Source organism: Euprymna scolopes, chromosome 35, assembly GCF_053919585.1.
Source record: "Euprymna scolopes isolate OS-2025 chromosome 35, ASM5391958v1, whole genome shotgun sequence".
NCBI lineage: Eukaryota > Metazoa > Mollusca > Cephalopoda > Sepiida > Sepiolidae > Euprymna > Euprymna scolopes.
Window position 1 is genome coordinate 87,233,125 of NC_136516.1, and position 16,113 is coordinate 87,249,237.

The following is a 16,113-nucleotide window of genomic DNA, read 5'->3' on the forward strand; positions in this document are numbered from 1 at the left end:
AATGCTTATATACTTTTTTTTATATATTTACTGACAACAAAGAGAATATGAACAAAAATAATCTAATCAATTTTTTTTTGTCTGTTTTATTTTTCAGACCTGTGGCAGGATATTTCAGTATTTGTCCGAATTCTTTATCGACCAGTCCACAGCTGCTGTCTACAATCAAACATGAAATCCTTCATGCTCTCGTACGTATTAACGCTTTCTAACATGTAAAATGTCTATACAGATTTGAATGTGTCAACTGGACTGTAAAAATACAGTAGAACCCCGGAAAACGGTGGCCCTAAGATACGTTTCTTTTTCTGGTTACGATGTGGAATACAATGTTTGTCCGGCCCCTGGTTATGGTATTTGCCTTGCCTTATGGTGTTGTTTATAATGTTATTTGATTATATACATGTGTATTATATACTGTACTGTATTTTGTTACTAATTTTTAATGCCATATCCCGGGATTCTACTGTATATAACTTTTGTGTACATAAAAAATATTTAATTAAAAAAATTTTTTTTTTATTACATTTTCACGCCAAACAAGGCACATTGCCACTTTGATGTAGGGGACTACTATCAGGGACATAAGCTACAGGGGTACTATGTGGGGAGTTGGGCAGCAAGATGTCGGTTCATGTTACACTTGAACTTCTGCATGTCAGTACAGTTGGGGAAGCAGGAACCCGGAAGGGAATTCCAGTCTAGCAGTTCTGGGAAAGAAACTACTGGAGTAGAAGGCTCTCTTACATCTAGGGATCTCAATTGTGAAGGGGTGGGATTTTGCTGCTTGTTGGGTTTGTCGGGGGGGTAATTACGTCAAGGGGGTACAAGTGCTTGCAGTTTGTCGGAGCATTCACCGTTAAAGTACTTGTAGAACAGGCAGAGGGATGCAACGTTTCGTCGATGGGACAGAGGCTGAAGCTTAGATGACAGTTCAGTTTTGTTTCTTTCTTCTTCATTCATTTCGGCCCACGATCAACCCGTTGAATTTTGCACATGTGTTAGGTAAGTCAAACGTTTTCCTACAACCACATCATGTGTTTTATTATGTTGATAAAAAAATATCTAATTGCATCATTATTGCAGAGTTATGAACACTCATTGGTATCCCATCAAACAGACAAGCAAGTCACGCAAGTTTTAAGAGTCTGTATAGGTATATCAGTACAGCACAATCACGTTAACACACCGGTTCTCGCCAGATTAGTGAAGTTAAGCAACGTTGAGCCTGGCCAGTACCAGATGGGTAACCATTTGGGAAGGCGAAGCGCTGTATGTACGTTCTGAGAAGGTTGGGCGTGGGGCCAGCATCCTCACCCTGTAAAAAGAACTCCTCGCTACAAAAGCATCTACAAAAGTTGTAGATAGACTATGCCCCTCCAGGGGTTCAAGGGCTGGGGGGGGGAGGTATAGGTATATTAAATTTCAAGTTTGTTGGTCTAGCAGTCTTATAATAAAAAACAACAAAAAAACTTTCATGTGAAAGGTTTATCCTCTGACATCAAATTTGTTTCACAATACTTCCATTTTGAATGCACATATACATACAGTGGCACCATAGATTAGCAGACAGAGTGGATCCAAGGCCATAAAAAAAATAACTGCTCATTTCTACTGTAAAGTCATGTTGGATTTTCTCTTTGCTAGCATTTGTATAAAATGTTATGTAAAATTATGTAGAAAAGTATTAAACTTTTCAAAACCACATTGTTTGCTTCATTACTGATAATTAGGGCTAGGACAACAGCACATTCTTTTCATTGTTTTGACTCTCGGGTGCGTATCCGTTGATATCTTATATGCTTTTATATAGAGTGATGTGGTTCTCGGTGTCTATGTCAGATATATACTCGAGAGTCAAAACAATGAAATGAATATTCTGTTGTCATAGTCCTTTTTATTACCACCTGTTATAATTTTAAGTCTATCTTGTTTGTAATCTTTTTTTTTTCTTTTTTTTTTTACATAGGCATCACCACATTATCAAGGCCAAGAGGCCACTCAAGGATAAGGGTTAAAGAGTGTACAATAGAAATTGGACAATATAGGAATCATTAGTAATGAAAATTTGGTAAATTTGATAACTTATATGGAACGGCTCATCAAGAACTTATTTACGTTAGACTTGAAGACAACCATATTGTAGTCAGCCGGAAAGCAGGAAAACGGAAGACAATTCCACAGGCATGCAGTTCTAAGAAAGAAGCTTTGTTCATGGAATCTACGTTTAGGTTTAGGCACAGATAAAGAGTGGGGGGAATTATTGATAGTGTTTACAGCTAGACGAGTGTTTCTTGTGAAAGTTTGGCGAGGGGGGACCATAGATTGAAGCTTAGTCGAACACTTTCCATGAAAATAACGATACATCAGAGACAAACTCGCAACATCTCTTCTGTGAGATAGAGGTTGCAAGGAAGAGAAAAGGACATCTCCTACGAGGCTACGAAGTCTATTTTGAACTCTAACAAGGCAGCTTTGGAAACCTCTTTTTTTTTGCGCTCTAGTTATTATGTAAAATTACGTCCAAAATTAGAAACTTTCCGAAACCACATCATGCGTTTCATTATACTGATAAACTATTTGGATTGCACCAGTATTGCAGAGTTGTGAAAAATCAATGTGTTCTCTCATCAAAAGTAAAATGAGATTGCTTGCTCACGTCAAACATTCCCGTGTGGAGCAATGTAAGATATTCGTTGACGGCATAAGATAAAATTCTCTTTCATCTCCAGGATTTGTACAAATTACCTACCTATCGAATTTTCTCTCTCACGAAAAAAAAAACTCATCAGCGTCCTATCAATGTTCTCTGTCATTAAATTTAAAGTCTTGAGATTGTTTGGTCATGTTGAGTGTTCCAGTGTAGTAGTGTTATGCATAAATATGCATTAAAGGTTTAATACAAGGAAACTGGTTGAAAGTTAGACAAAAAAAAAGGATGGATGGACATTGTAGCTAAATATAGAAAAATTCGAAACTGTGACTGAAACCAACATCTTTACCATTGAGTCTAAATATATACTGTGTGTGTATCTGTATAGTCATTGTTTCTCTTTAATAGAGCAACTTGCTTCCTGCTTGGATCTCTGACACTCCCTCTGCTCACAGGAAGTGGACTGTATTGAAGAGCAGCGAATACAAAACCGTACAGCGAAAATTGCAAAGAGGCATGCTCACCAGGCCATTCTTGCTCCATCCAGCACCACTTTCACATGTTCGATCTGTGACTGTTTCTGTGTGTCCATGATTGGACTATTTAGACACCGGCAGATTCACAAGAAGATCCTCATCATTAGATAACAATCGACAATAAAGATAGTAATTATATTGTTGTTGATTGTTTCCTAAATGCTAATCTAATGAACATTCAGTGTTTATAAAATAGTGCTCAATAACACGTAGAACTGTATTGTAGTATACAATTATTTATTGGCTGCATATGTGCGTACATGTTTCAGCTGTGATTTACTTCAAAATCCAGCTTCCTCAGGCTTCAAGTATCAACTTGAATACCATGAACATAAATCAAGCAAGCCCCTTGGCCCAAGACACTCAGTCACGTTTAATAATCATCATCATCATCGGCGGTCACTCGTGTCCGAGTAAGACTGTCCTCCGTTGTGGCTTCTGTGGGTCCTCAGGTGAGCATAGAGCCCAATCCTAGACCCAATTTGTCTTGTGCAATTTGGGCAGATAAAGGTAGTGGTGGTGGGGTGGGGTTGGGTGTGTCTGGTTAATAATCTGTCCTTTCTGTGCTTGCGTTTATCCTCAGCAGCTTGATTTAGGTCACTACTATAAAGCGCAGCACCTTTGTGGACAGCGCTCCTCCATGCCAACCTGCTCCCAGCCACGTCCTCCCATGTCTCAAGGTCCATGTGAAACCGCTTTAGATTTGCTTTGATGTTGTCCTTATACCTCATCTTTTGGCCACCCTGGGCACGCTTTCCCTCAACAAGCTGAGAGTAGAAAATCTGTTTTGGGAGGCGGAGATCCGGAATTCGGACAACATGACCAGTCCATCTGAGCTGGCGTTGAGCAACAGTAGCGGTGATAGTGGGAATGTCAGCCTCACTCAGGACGCGTTTAATAATATCATGTGTTAATAAGCATGATAACATAAATAATAATTGAGAAACGATAAACATATTTCAGTTTTCAATTTTTGAGATGAGGGATTAATCGTACTACTGTTCTCATCTGGAGTGTTATTTGCACAACGTTTCAGTTGATGTAACCTTCTTCAGATGTATAAGTTGTCATGTTTGGTTAAAAAAAAAAAGGAGGGGAGGTAAAAAAAAAAAAAAAACTACATCTTGTTAAAAAATAAAAAAATAGACACCACCAGACATCACATGATTTAACAATTGTTTCATCGGCACCCTCTTGTTTCATAAATTTAGGTTTTTCTTTTTTAAGAACTTACAATTGATTGTACGAATGGAACGGTTGTGGTAGATGTAGAACATTTGAGGTAGCAGGCTCAGTTTACAGAGGAAAGTGATAAAAATGGATGTGAGGGATAAAGACCTGGGCAGAGATAGGTTACTTAGGTTACTTATTTATATTAACGGAATTTAGGGGTCGTCACCAAAATCCGTTTTTTAAGGTACCAAATTAAAGGAAAAAAAAGGGAAAAATTAAACAAGCAAAGTAAAAAAAAATGAGCAAAAGAAATACGGACCCGAAATGAATTTAAAATAATCCGAATTTATTTAAAGAAAATAGTTATGGGTTGCTTATATTTTCCTAAGCTCAGGTTTTAAAAACCTGTAACATGAAATAAAAAAAATAACAATACAGATACAAAAAACAAATCTTACTTGACAGAAAAGTTGAAATAGAAAATATTATTTTTTCAAGTCTCCAAATTCAGTTCTTCAACAAAAGTTCTTTTCTCTCCTTTTTTCTGAAAAGAAAAACATGCAGGTTGCAAAGTTCTTTCAAGATTCTTTTCCTTTTCTCTTCTTCTGTCCTTCTTTTTTGACGAAATCTCTCTCGGGTCTTGTGCAAGAGTTTTCCTTTTCACTTCCTTCTCTGACAGTTTTCTCCTTGCATACTCCTCTTCGACTTCTCTTCCTCAAAATGGTTCCTCGGAATCTTCTGGAATTTTCCTTTCCAAAAGGTATTTAAACAAATAACTTCACCTTCTGTAAAACCTTCTTGCTATTTAATTGAAGGTCCCCTTTCAAAGGATAGTTTTCAGACACTTTTAATTCCACCCTAGGGTAAGGCCTTTAGCCTTTTAATTAAAGGGGAATGATACGTTTAAATTTCAACGGAGCATCTAACGTCACGTCATGTCGGCGAGGTAGTCGTTCTAGGTACTGACGAAATTGTAGTAACTGGAATTGAAGGAAGGGGAGCATGCAAAGAAATAGATAATTGTTTACGAGTCTCCCGTCCACAGCTTGTAATAATTATAGTAACAGGCTGTCACTCTTACGCTGGTCTCCTTTCTCTGAAAGGGGTTAATGTCTTCAAGAAATGGTGTTTTTTGAAACATCAGTTACAACCTCTCAATAAAGGCCTTCACCCTTAAGGACAGTTGAGAATTTTATGTCGCTCGCTGGGCCCGACGGAATTTAAAAAACAGGACTTCACTGTCCGATGTTTTCTTTGGAATTAATTTGAAAATGGCCGAGGAAAGTTGATTAGGATTATCCAGCCAATCAGCTTTAAGCGATGATGATGGCTACCAAGAAAAAAAGAAAGGCATTAACAGAGAGAGAGAGAGAGAGTGGGGAGAGAAAAATGTCCGCGAGGACTTAAATGAAAATGACAAAAAAAAGGGAGAGAGAGAGCGAGTGTGACAGTGAGTGGGACGCATCTACATTCGCCAGCTGCAGACTCCAACGGCTGCTAGTAGAGGTCAAGATGAGGAGGAGGTAGGGGTTAAGTGAACTTTACAAGTTGGCAAAAATGCTGACAACCCACCACCTCCGTTTGCACTGTGGTTGGCGACGTTGATAAAAAAATAAAATTTCAACAATATATATATATATATATATATATATATAAACAAAATGAAATTTTTTGGTTTTTGTGATTATTATAATTTTTTTGTTCAAAAAATCTTTTTGCGTTTTTATTTAAACATTTTTTTTTTTTTTTCTTTAATTCTTAGGGCTTCACCGCTGGTCTTTATGCCTTTTATCGTGACCGCGATGGAAATCCATTAACAAACCGATCAGAAGTTAGTAATCATCCCCCCTACAACAACACGTAAGTAAATGTCATATCTATAAAAAAAACTTCTATTATAGAATGTGTCTTAGATTAATTTTTTTTATCAAGATTTAAAAAAAATAAATATAGTCTTTTTTCTTTTTTTTTTAAATTTATATAATATTTTACTTGTTGCTTATAACACTGGTCAACACAATATTTTTGGCAGGCAAAGTAAGACTGGTTTCTGGGGTTTTCAAGGGCGCTGAATCCGAATCTGACATTAGTTTTTTCAAATTGGCTCTAGTTTTTGAGATATCACAGGGGTGTCGTTTGTCTGAAATCACCCATTCGCGACCATAGCTAAACGTACAAAAAACGGTTAAATAGTGCATAAATGTCAGATATTGATTTTTATGATAATCCTAAACCACAAAGACAGTGTAAAATCTCAATCTAACAAGTTAAGTTAGATATAACATCATTTCATTTATCCTATAACTGAACACTTTTCATAGATTTCGAGGATATACAAAAAATTTGCTAAAAATTTGCTGAATTTTAATTCTCCAAGTGAAAAAAAAACATTTACATAATCAGTTATATATCATAAATTAATGCAAAGCATTATACACTAGATTCTTAGTTACAATGAACACACAAAACAATATTTTATTCACAAAACTAAAATTGACGTTTATACGATTTTCGCTTGTGAGCAACTTTTGGGCAGTCTCTCAAAAGGTTCCAGCAGTAGTCTGCCATCATGTGCTCATCCCATTTGCCTTGATACCTCTCTTCCATTGTTTTGATGTCTTGATGGAATCTCTCTCCCTGCTCCTCACTGTAATCACCAAGATTACCAGGAAATCTGTCGAGGTGGCTAAACAAGAAATGAACTTTAATGCTCGTATTTGCCCCTAGTTTTCCGTATGCAGTAAGCATCTTACGGGACAATTGCTTGTAATTGTCAGCTTTGTGATTTCCCCAAAAGTTTGTCACTACATCTGTGAAGGACACCCAAGCATTTAACTCAACCGTGTTCATATGATTAGTGAAGTCAGAATCCCTCATGAGCGTTCGAATCTGAGGTCCATCGAAGATGCCACCTTTAGCTTTTTCGATGGAAAGACCTGGAAATTGCCTGCATATGTACTTGAAGCAATCCCCATCCTTGTTCAACGCCTTAACAAACTGCTTCATGAGCCCTAGTTTTATGTGCAATGGAGGGAAGATGATTCAATCCCTGGGTACCAAAGGCTCATTGATGACGTTGGCTGTGCCGACTTCAAGACTTTCTCGTTCTGGCCAGTTCTCCCTTCTCCAGTGCTGGATTCTTGCTCTGCTATCCCACAAACAAAGAAAGCAGGGATACTTTGTGTACCCACTTTGCTGACCAAGCAGAAAATTCACCATTTTCAAGTCCACACAAATCAGCCATTTATGAGTGTTGTAATTCAGCTTTTCAAGAACAAATTTGATAGCATCATACTCTTCTTTCATCTTGGTAGAATGGCCAATTGGTACAGGAGCAAACTTATTGCCATTGTGCAAAAGTACAATTTTTAGACTTGCTTTCGAGCTATCTATAAAGAGACGCCAATCTGCTGGGTCATATGATGAGATCCCCATGCAGTTAAGAAGTGCAGAAACGTCATTACAAAAGACCAGGTCGTCTTCTTTAGAAAAGAAACGAAGCAAGCTGCCTTCCCTTGTCCTATAGTATGTTACTTCTGTGCCAGAATCAAGAATGTTTTTCTCTTGGAGTCGTGATGCAAGAACTTCAGACTGCTCTTTCGACAAACAAAGGTCTCGCACTAGGTCATTAAGTTCAGATTGATTGAAAAGCTGAGGGCCATTTGAGGGTTCTTCATAGTCACTACAGCTATCATCACTTGATATTGAAAGATCAGCTGGAATCTCTTCGGTTTCATCGATTTCAGGCAAACTGGTGAAAACAGGCACAGGTAGATCCTCAGAGTGCACAACAGGACGGATAGCAGAATCCAGGCTCGGATACTGCCAATTTGTCTTTCTTGTGCTTGTTAAACCTCGTCATGTCATTGAGACAGATGTAGCAGTCATCAAAATGATTGTTAGGCTCTCTCCACACCATTGGTACAGCAAACTTCAACTTCAGCTTACCGTTGGTCCAACCGCGGAGACTTTCTACACAGGTTTTGCACACAATATGTGGGGCCCAAGACTTGTCTTGGTCACCAAGTATCATATCGAAGTATGCTTTGTACGCCCTCTTGACAAAGTCTGTAATATTCCTCTTTTGTTGTGCCATCATATACTGCCCACAGATGTAACAAAAGACATCCGGTTCATATCTGCAACATCTTCTAGAAGAACTCATTTTCTCTCTGGAACTCATTTTCAACTGTGGAATTAAAAAGAAAATTCTTAATTACTGTTTAATTTATACTGCAACTATATTTATGGAACATGTTATTAAGTAATTACAGTATATAATTATATAAAAATTCTCCCTATATAAATAATTATATAAAAATTCTCCCTGAAATACTTCAATATATACATAATCATTATAATGATTCAATAATATCAGAAAATTATTATTTAATGCTTCTATATTGAAGTATTTCAGGGAGAATTTTAGCAGTTTAGGCTTATTTGGGGCTATCAGTATCTTCTAAACTAGAGCCAATCTGGCAAAACCAATGTTATATTCGTAATCAGCGACCTTCAAACCCCCAGAAAACACTCCTAGATGGTCTGCCAAAGAAAAAAAATAAAAATTTGTTGACCAGTGTAATGTTTTACTTGTTGCTTACTTTGTTAATCCGTATGTTACACTTAAAAAAAGGGCAAATATAATTTTTTGAAAGCAAACTACATCAAAAAAAGCTAAATTCATGAATTTTAGCATTAGAAAGGCCAATCTGATGTATTCTCGCTTTTGAAAATCATAATAATAATGTCTGATCATTGTTGTAATAGTGTGAGGAAGGAACTCATACTAATTTCGACGCGCAGCAGTTCTTCACCGGAAAAAGAAGTCAACAAAACGAACATTCGAAAGAAACAGAACAAAAAAAAAAAAATGGTTTCTGCCAAGATGTGCTGGACTGAAGGAGTAAATTAAAGATTGTTTCTTACAATGTGATTTTATTTGTATTGAACTATGTAGCACAATATTACTTTCTGAGTATTTATTAGGACTTATTAATTTATCTCCTTTGAGTCAGTTCTATATTTGAAATCGAATAATTAATTTTCTTGCTTCAATCAGGAACTGGCCTATATAATTGTCATAGTCATTATAATGTACTTTAAAATCCATCTTAATTCATGATCAGGAATAATTACGACAAAACTGATTTTATAATATTATACAAGTGTTTTTTTTGTTTTTTTTATCTCAGCAATATATGTATGCTTTCTCGGCAATGCGTGTATGCTTTCTCGGCTATAATCTCCTTAAATGACATGAATAAGTTAACATATTTAATAACAAGTGAGTTACTAATAAAATATGCATAGATATATACAAACATACAATATAAAAATCTGATTGGTTAGCATGGTAGACTAAACTGTTTGACTGAGGTCATTGAGTGTTGGGGGTAGAAAAAAAGAATAAAGAATAGATGACAAAGGAAGTAGGTTTAGAGAGTAATAAAAGAACTTATCAATAGACAATGAATAGGAATTTATTTTTAACACAGACAAAAAGAAAGGTTAGGTTTAAATTAGGGTGTGACAGACTGGACAATGGACTAAGGATCGAACAATAGGAACGGCACTTGACGGGAGAGGGGGGTGGGCGTTAATCAGATGCTTAATCTGTTGAGGTGAGGCTCGAACTCCAGGGTGGACAGTTAGTTTGAACACCACTGAAGATAGATCATGGTTTAGACCAGATCGAGAGCTCTTGAACAAAAAGAAATTAATTAATCAACTAACCAACGAAGACAGCCTCAACAGTAGATATAAATTCGGACCTCAACATATAGAGGGAGTTTCAAACACGCACAGATTCCAACCGATGTGTATGTGAAGTATCAGCATCTATGTTTTTCTTGTGTTTGTGTTTTATTTTATTTTTATACTTGTGGACCTGCGTGTGTCCCTATCGACTGTCTCCAGTGAACAAGATGATGATATGCCCATAAGAAGATAAGAAGTTAAGCGAAAAATCCAATGCACACACAGCATTTGGGGTCGGCGACTTGTTAGTGGGGTCACTTGGGGTCATATTATAATTAAATATTGTTTTTTTAGTTATTATTTATTTTTTATTGTTAAATGCATTTAATATGTTAATACCTGGATTAAATGCTATGGTGTTAATATTAGGTTGTATTTATTTTTTGATTACTAATTCTACAGGGTGGAATGTTAAAATTGTTGACAAGAAAAAAAACAACATGGTTCCATTTCTGTTTAAATAATCATAAATCATGCATAAATACGAAAAGAAGCGGGGGAAAAAATGCCTACATTGCATCTTTATTTCTTGTTTCTGCACTTATTTGCAGGCAAGTTAACATTTTTTTTTTTTAATTTATTTATTTTTTTTTTATTTTGTCCCAGGTTCTGAAATATGGACGATATAGCATGGGTTATTCATTGATTTAATTCACCCCGTGTAGTTTTATAAAATTTTTTCTTCACCCCCTCTCTTCGCCTTCATTTTTCAATTGTGTAGTTGTTTTATTTTAATCGTTTCCGACGTGATCTCTTGACAAGGGTTGGACGGAAGGTACCTCAAGGTTCTTTTTTTATTTTAGTCGAATAGTCTTTTAACTATTTTTAGTGTCTATTTTTTCTCCCTGCATCGATCTTCCCCCAAATTCTAATGACTCCACTTATCCTTTTAAAAACTGTAATAAAATTTTTGTACCACAAAAAACCTTTATATATATATATATATATACACAGTAGCATCCAAAACTAAAGGACAAAATTTTAAAAGCTAATATTTGTTAGAAATAACAGCTGTGAAAAGCTGAAATTTTGACAACTGGTAGTCGTTATCATCCATAATAACATACTAAAATTTGAATCATTTGCAAATGATAGAAAAAGAATTATAACATTTATTTATTTTCAAAATAGGAATGTTAAAAAGTAAGGAACAAGATTGAGAATAACAATGTAAACAGTATGCTATATTCAAATTTTTTTATTTCCTCTAAAGAATAAGTCTTACTTAGTCATTTGTAAACATTGCATCAGCCGGCACCATGGCGAAATGCCAAAATCTTGATTACTTTTCAAAATAGGAATGTTCAAAAGTAAGGGACAAGATTGAGAAAAACAAAACTAACTATAGCTTTGCGGGCTAGCTTTCTTTTCGTATAGTAAGTTATGAAAATATGGCAATTAAACAATACAGAATATTCCATGTTTCACCCTCACGAGGATGAAATAAGTTTAGTTCATTCATTTTTTTGTGGACTGTTATCCTCATCTTTATGGTTGTTGTTGTTTTACCGCATTTTGGCCAACTGATCCTCTGGCCTTCTTCAGGTAATTAACCGCGACGGGATAGGAATGCTGAGTCTTGTAATTGTATCCCCAGTAATTACTGCCTTCCATAGTTGTTGTTGTTGTTGCCTCACCACGGTTTTGACCGACTAGTGTTCTTGTGTTCTTAAAAAAGCCGATGCATTTCAGATGCAAAGATTATTTTTACTTTTTGGAATCCTTCGAGATAAGCCTCATCTAAAAAGATTCCAAAAATTAAAAGTAATAAAATAATACCATTCAGTGACAATGGAAAACCAGATAAAAACAAAAAATTGGATTTATAAGACCATAAAATCCAGCCTTGATCACCCCTTCTTCTTCAATATCCTTCTTTTTCTTCAATTTCTTCTTCTTCAATGTCCTTCTTTTTCTTCGATGTCTTATCCAATGTCTCTATGGTTCCATATTATATCTCTTCATGACATTTTATGTGGATATATGAAATAATAATGTATGTATATGTCGGGCATTTGGATGCTTTATTTGTTTTTTTTATTTCTCTCCAGCCTGAACCTTTATCAGCCGAGTGAGCGTGTGATTCGACGTGTGGACCGTCCCAATTGGTTACTTCAATCTGGGCATGAAAATCACTCAGTTTGGATGATTGTCACCCCAAGAGTTGTGGTAAATTCTTCGGCTTTTTTTTTCTTTTCCACATTTTATTTCTTTTTACTCCAGAATATCAGAGGGAGGTTGTCAGGTGTTACACCTTGCCCAAGTGTAACCTGGAACTGTGCATATCTCTGAGACATTATACATACTCGCATACCTAAATATAAATAAATATATATATATATATATATAGAGAGAGAGAGAGAGAACAAGTAGTTAATAAAACATGTTAAAAAAAACACTTTGTAAAAGAGTTAAAAACATATTTAATTTTAAAAAGGAAGCACAAAATAAGTGGATAGTCCTTAATCCGCGAAGTTTCGAAGAAATACTTTCCTTCTCATTAGAGGGTAGGGATTAGCAAAATGCAGGATCGGATTTTGCTTGTATTTAATGAAACTACGAGTAAGTCATAGATCTTAGTTGGTAAAAAATAGTGAAGCAGAGGGAATAGGGGGAAGAAAAATGTGATTTCACATGAATGGATGGTATATATGAATTAAAAATGTAAAAGGAAGACCAAAAATTTTGACGTTTCGTCTATTATTTGCATTTTTCTCTATATTTAATAAATGTGTAGATTTTTTTTTTTTTCTTTTCAATCTAACAATATCATCACATACCAACGAGGACACCTGGCGTTCCCCTTACTACAAATATCATTATAAACTTAACATGTCGACCGGATTCTACCTTTTGGATTACATTTGAATTCATGGATTTTTTTTTATTTTCACTTCTATGAATATTAATTATAACCACAATTTAATTTCATGCCGATTGCTTTTAAGTTTTTTATCTTACTCTAATTATTCTCTCTAAAGAGAAAAGTATAAATTTTTGTAACTCCATGGAATAAGGAAAAACGTTTTTACATTGCTTGCTTTTAAACGTTTGATGAGTAAATAATGCAAATTTTCTTTTTTAGCAGTTATCTTTTCCCATATCAATGATCTAAAATATTGAGTATTTCTTTGAGATAAAATGCAATAGAAAATCTATTATCTATATTATATTGCTCTTAGTTTGACTGTTTGTCCATTTCATTTTTTTCTCAGAAACTAATCCGTCTGAAATTGTGTATGGACCTTTATGATAAGGTGCAACGAACTATATTTGTTCGATACAATTAGAAATTAGCGTTCAATGCAAAAATTAGCACAAACTTAACCGTATTCAACTATCAATTTGACATAAAGCACTCATTCTAATATTTCAATGGGATATAAATTTTCAACCGTTTTTAATCAGCTAAAAAGTCTAGTATTCGATTAGAAGCTCTGACTGTTGTTTAGGCGGTCAAGTTTCAATCCTGACTTGAGGTATTTGCTAGTCTAGCTGCACTGAAGAGCTGTTAAAAACAGTCTGTCTGTGGATGACTATAAATGCTCCCTATCTTGGGTTGAGCATATTGAGGAGTGAAATAACAAACTGCCACTAGCTCATAAAGCAGTGTTCTTTGTATAAACAGGTAGACCTTAGGCGTTTGGGCAATGTTTAATCATTGTAATTTTGAATACCATCTTAGCAGCAGCCAAATAGCATAATGGTTAGAAGTGGTGACTGTTGCCTAGGCGGTAGAGTTTCAATCCTGTCTTGAGGTAATTGCTAGTCTAGCCGTACTGAAGAGCTGTGATAAAGAGAAATAGTTTGTTTGTGGATCACACACACGCATATTATTTTTATTCATATAGACAAATATTACATAGTCGCTAGACTGAACATGCTAATGTTTCAGACAAGTGATCGGTCAGGACCACAAGTCTTCGTCAGGCGATGTAATAAACTGTGTTTCACTGAAGAAGTCTTTTTTTTTTTTTTTTTTTTTTTTTTTTACAAGGTGGTCGCCATTATCAAGGCCCGCACTCGGGGATAAGGGTTATTGCGTGTACAGTATGTTAATGTTGAGATTTGATAAAGTGAGGACCGGACTTCTTCAGTGGAACACGAAGTTTATTATGTCACCTGATGAAGACTGTGGTTTCTGACCGACCAGTTATCTGAAACATTTGCATATTCAGTGTAGTGACTATCTAATATTTGTCGATATAAATAAAAATATATGGTGCACTTTTTTTATTGAGCACTCTGAATAAACTCGTTTTAATTCACAAGTTTTCCCTCCTAAATATCTTTAACGATATATATATATATATATTAGTGATGGGACGATTTCAATATTTTTCCCATTCCGATATAATTACTGATTCCGTATAAAATTCCTGATTCCAATACAATTACTGATTCCGATTCTTTATAAATATTTAAATAGTTAACTATAAAGCTGCTATTTTTTACGATTATCGTAAAAACACGTTAAATGTACGGATATTTTCTCAAACGTAAAGATATACTTGTGAAGGATGATTTTAGCTTTACCAATAAATTAAAATCAATAAATATTCATTATTTTCGTATTCCTATTAGCAGTAGAAAGGTTTTCTTTAAAGAAAATCAAATAAAAAAGCCAATTAAAAGAATCGTTTTTTGCATTGGAAAATAGGCACATTTTTTTCCTTACCGATTTTTTAAATTTTTATTATTTCCGATTGATCGTCCTAACACTATGTATATATTGATTTATTTTTATTCTTTTAGGAAGAAGTGCGTCGCCATTTCAACTGTTCTACTTTAGAAGGAGCTGAATTAGAAGACCAACTGATAAATGGTAAGACGTTGTCCGATGGCGTCATTGATGGAACAGCTTTTACGCACTGGGAAAAAAGAGTTTTTGAGGTAATTCTTTCGATTCATTGATATTGTCTGTGATATTTTTTTGGAGGCAAGAGTAGGATTGCATATGGATGATATCTGTCAAACTAGAAAGATTATATTAAGGCTAGCATTCAGTGATGGATAGATTGTTAGTTGAATGATAATAAATATTATGAGAGGATAAAAAATAATGAAATGATTAAAATTTGATGACTGATGAGGACAATTTATAATAAGTATTTATTGAATTGGATTTGTTGTAAGCGTCAGGGAGGGAATATTGTGGCAATGTGTTCCATAGCTCTTACCAAGTGTCCCTCTCCAACCACCACAATGTATAAACATGTTTAAAAAGGCAATATTTGGCACAACTTTACTATAGTGTGTCTTCGGAAAAAAAAAAATGCATTTCAAAGAAAATCATTATTATGCACTTATGTGTCATGCCAGAATTAGTATGAATTTAAAAAATTATGAAAAATGGTCCAGTAGAAAAATAAGTAAAAATAGATTTTTTTTGAAAGTTGCAATTTCACTGTAAATGAATCCTTTTAGATGCTTTTTTTTTTTTTTTTTTTTTTTTTTTTACACGGTGGTCACCACTTATCAAGGCCCGGAAGCCACTCAGGGATAAGGGTTATTGCAAGTACAGTACGTTAGTGTGGGGATTTAATGAAGTGTTTACTTAAGAGGGCGGTTCATTAGGAATTTGTTAACGTTGGACTTAAAGACATCCAAGTTGCAGTCAGGTGGGAAGCAGGCAGACGGAACAGAGTTCCACAGGCGTGCAGTTCTAAGAAAGAAGCTTTGTTCATGGAATCTACGTTTTGATTTAGGCACAGATAAAGAGTGGGGGAAATTTTTCACAGTGGATTCAGCTAGACGGGTGTTTTTCGTGAAGGATTGGCGAGGTGGGACCAGAGATTGGACTTCAGATGAGCACCTGCCATGGAAATAACGATAAAACAAGGATAGGCTCACAACGTCTCTTCTGTGGGAGAGAGGTTGCAGGGTAGAGAAAAGGGCATCCCCCACTAAGCCACAAAGTCTATTTTGTACTCTGTCAAGGCAGGATAGGCTTTTTTTAGCAGCTCCTACCCAGATATGGCAGCAGTATTC

At 35.3% G+C, this 16,113-nt stretch overlaps 1 protein-coding gene across 1 annotated transcript in view; it reads left to right on the forward strand.

The window, feature by feature from the left end:
- LOC145259978 (leishmanolysin-like peptidase) overlaps positions 1-16,113 on the forward strand; it is a 109,674-nt gene that overhangs the window by 75,088 nt on the left and 18,473 nt on the right. Inside the window, exons 5-8 of the mRNA XM_080117970.1 lie at positions 98-191; positions 6,125-6,222; positions 12,174-12,291; positions 14,878-15,015. Coding sequence (XP_079974096.1) covers positions 98-191; positions 6,125-6,222; positions 12,174-12,291; positions 14,878-15,015 — 448 coding nt within the window. The remainder of the gene's footprint in view (positions 1-97; positions 192-6,124; positions 6,223-12,173; positions 12,292-14,877; positions 15,016-16,113) is intronic.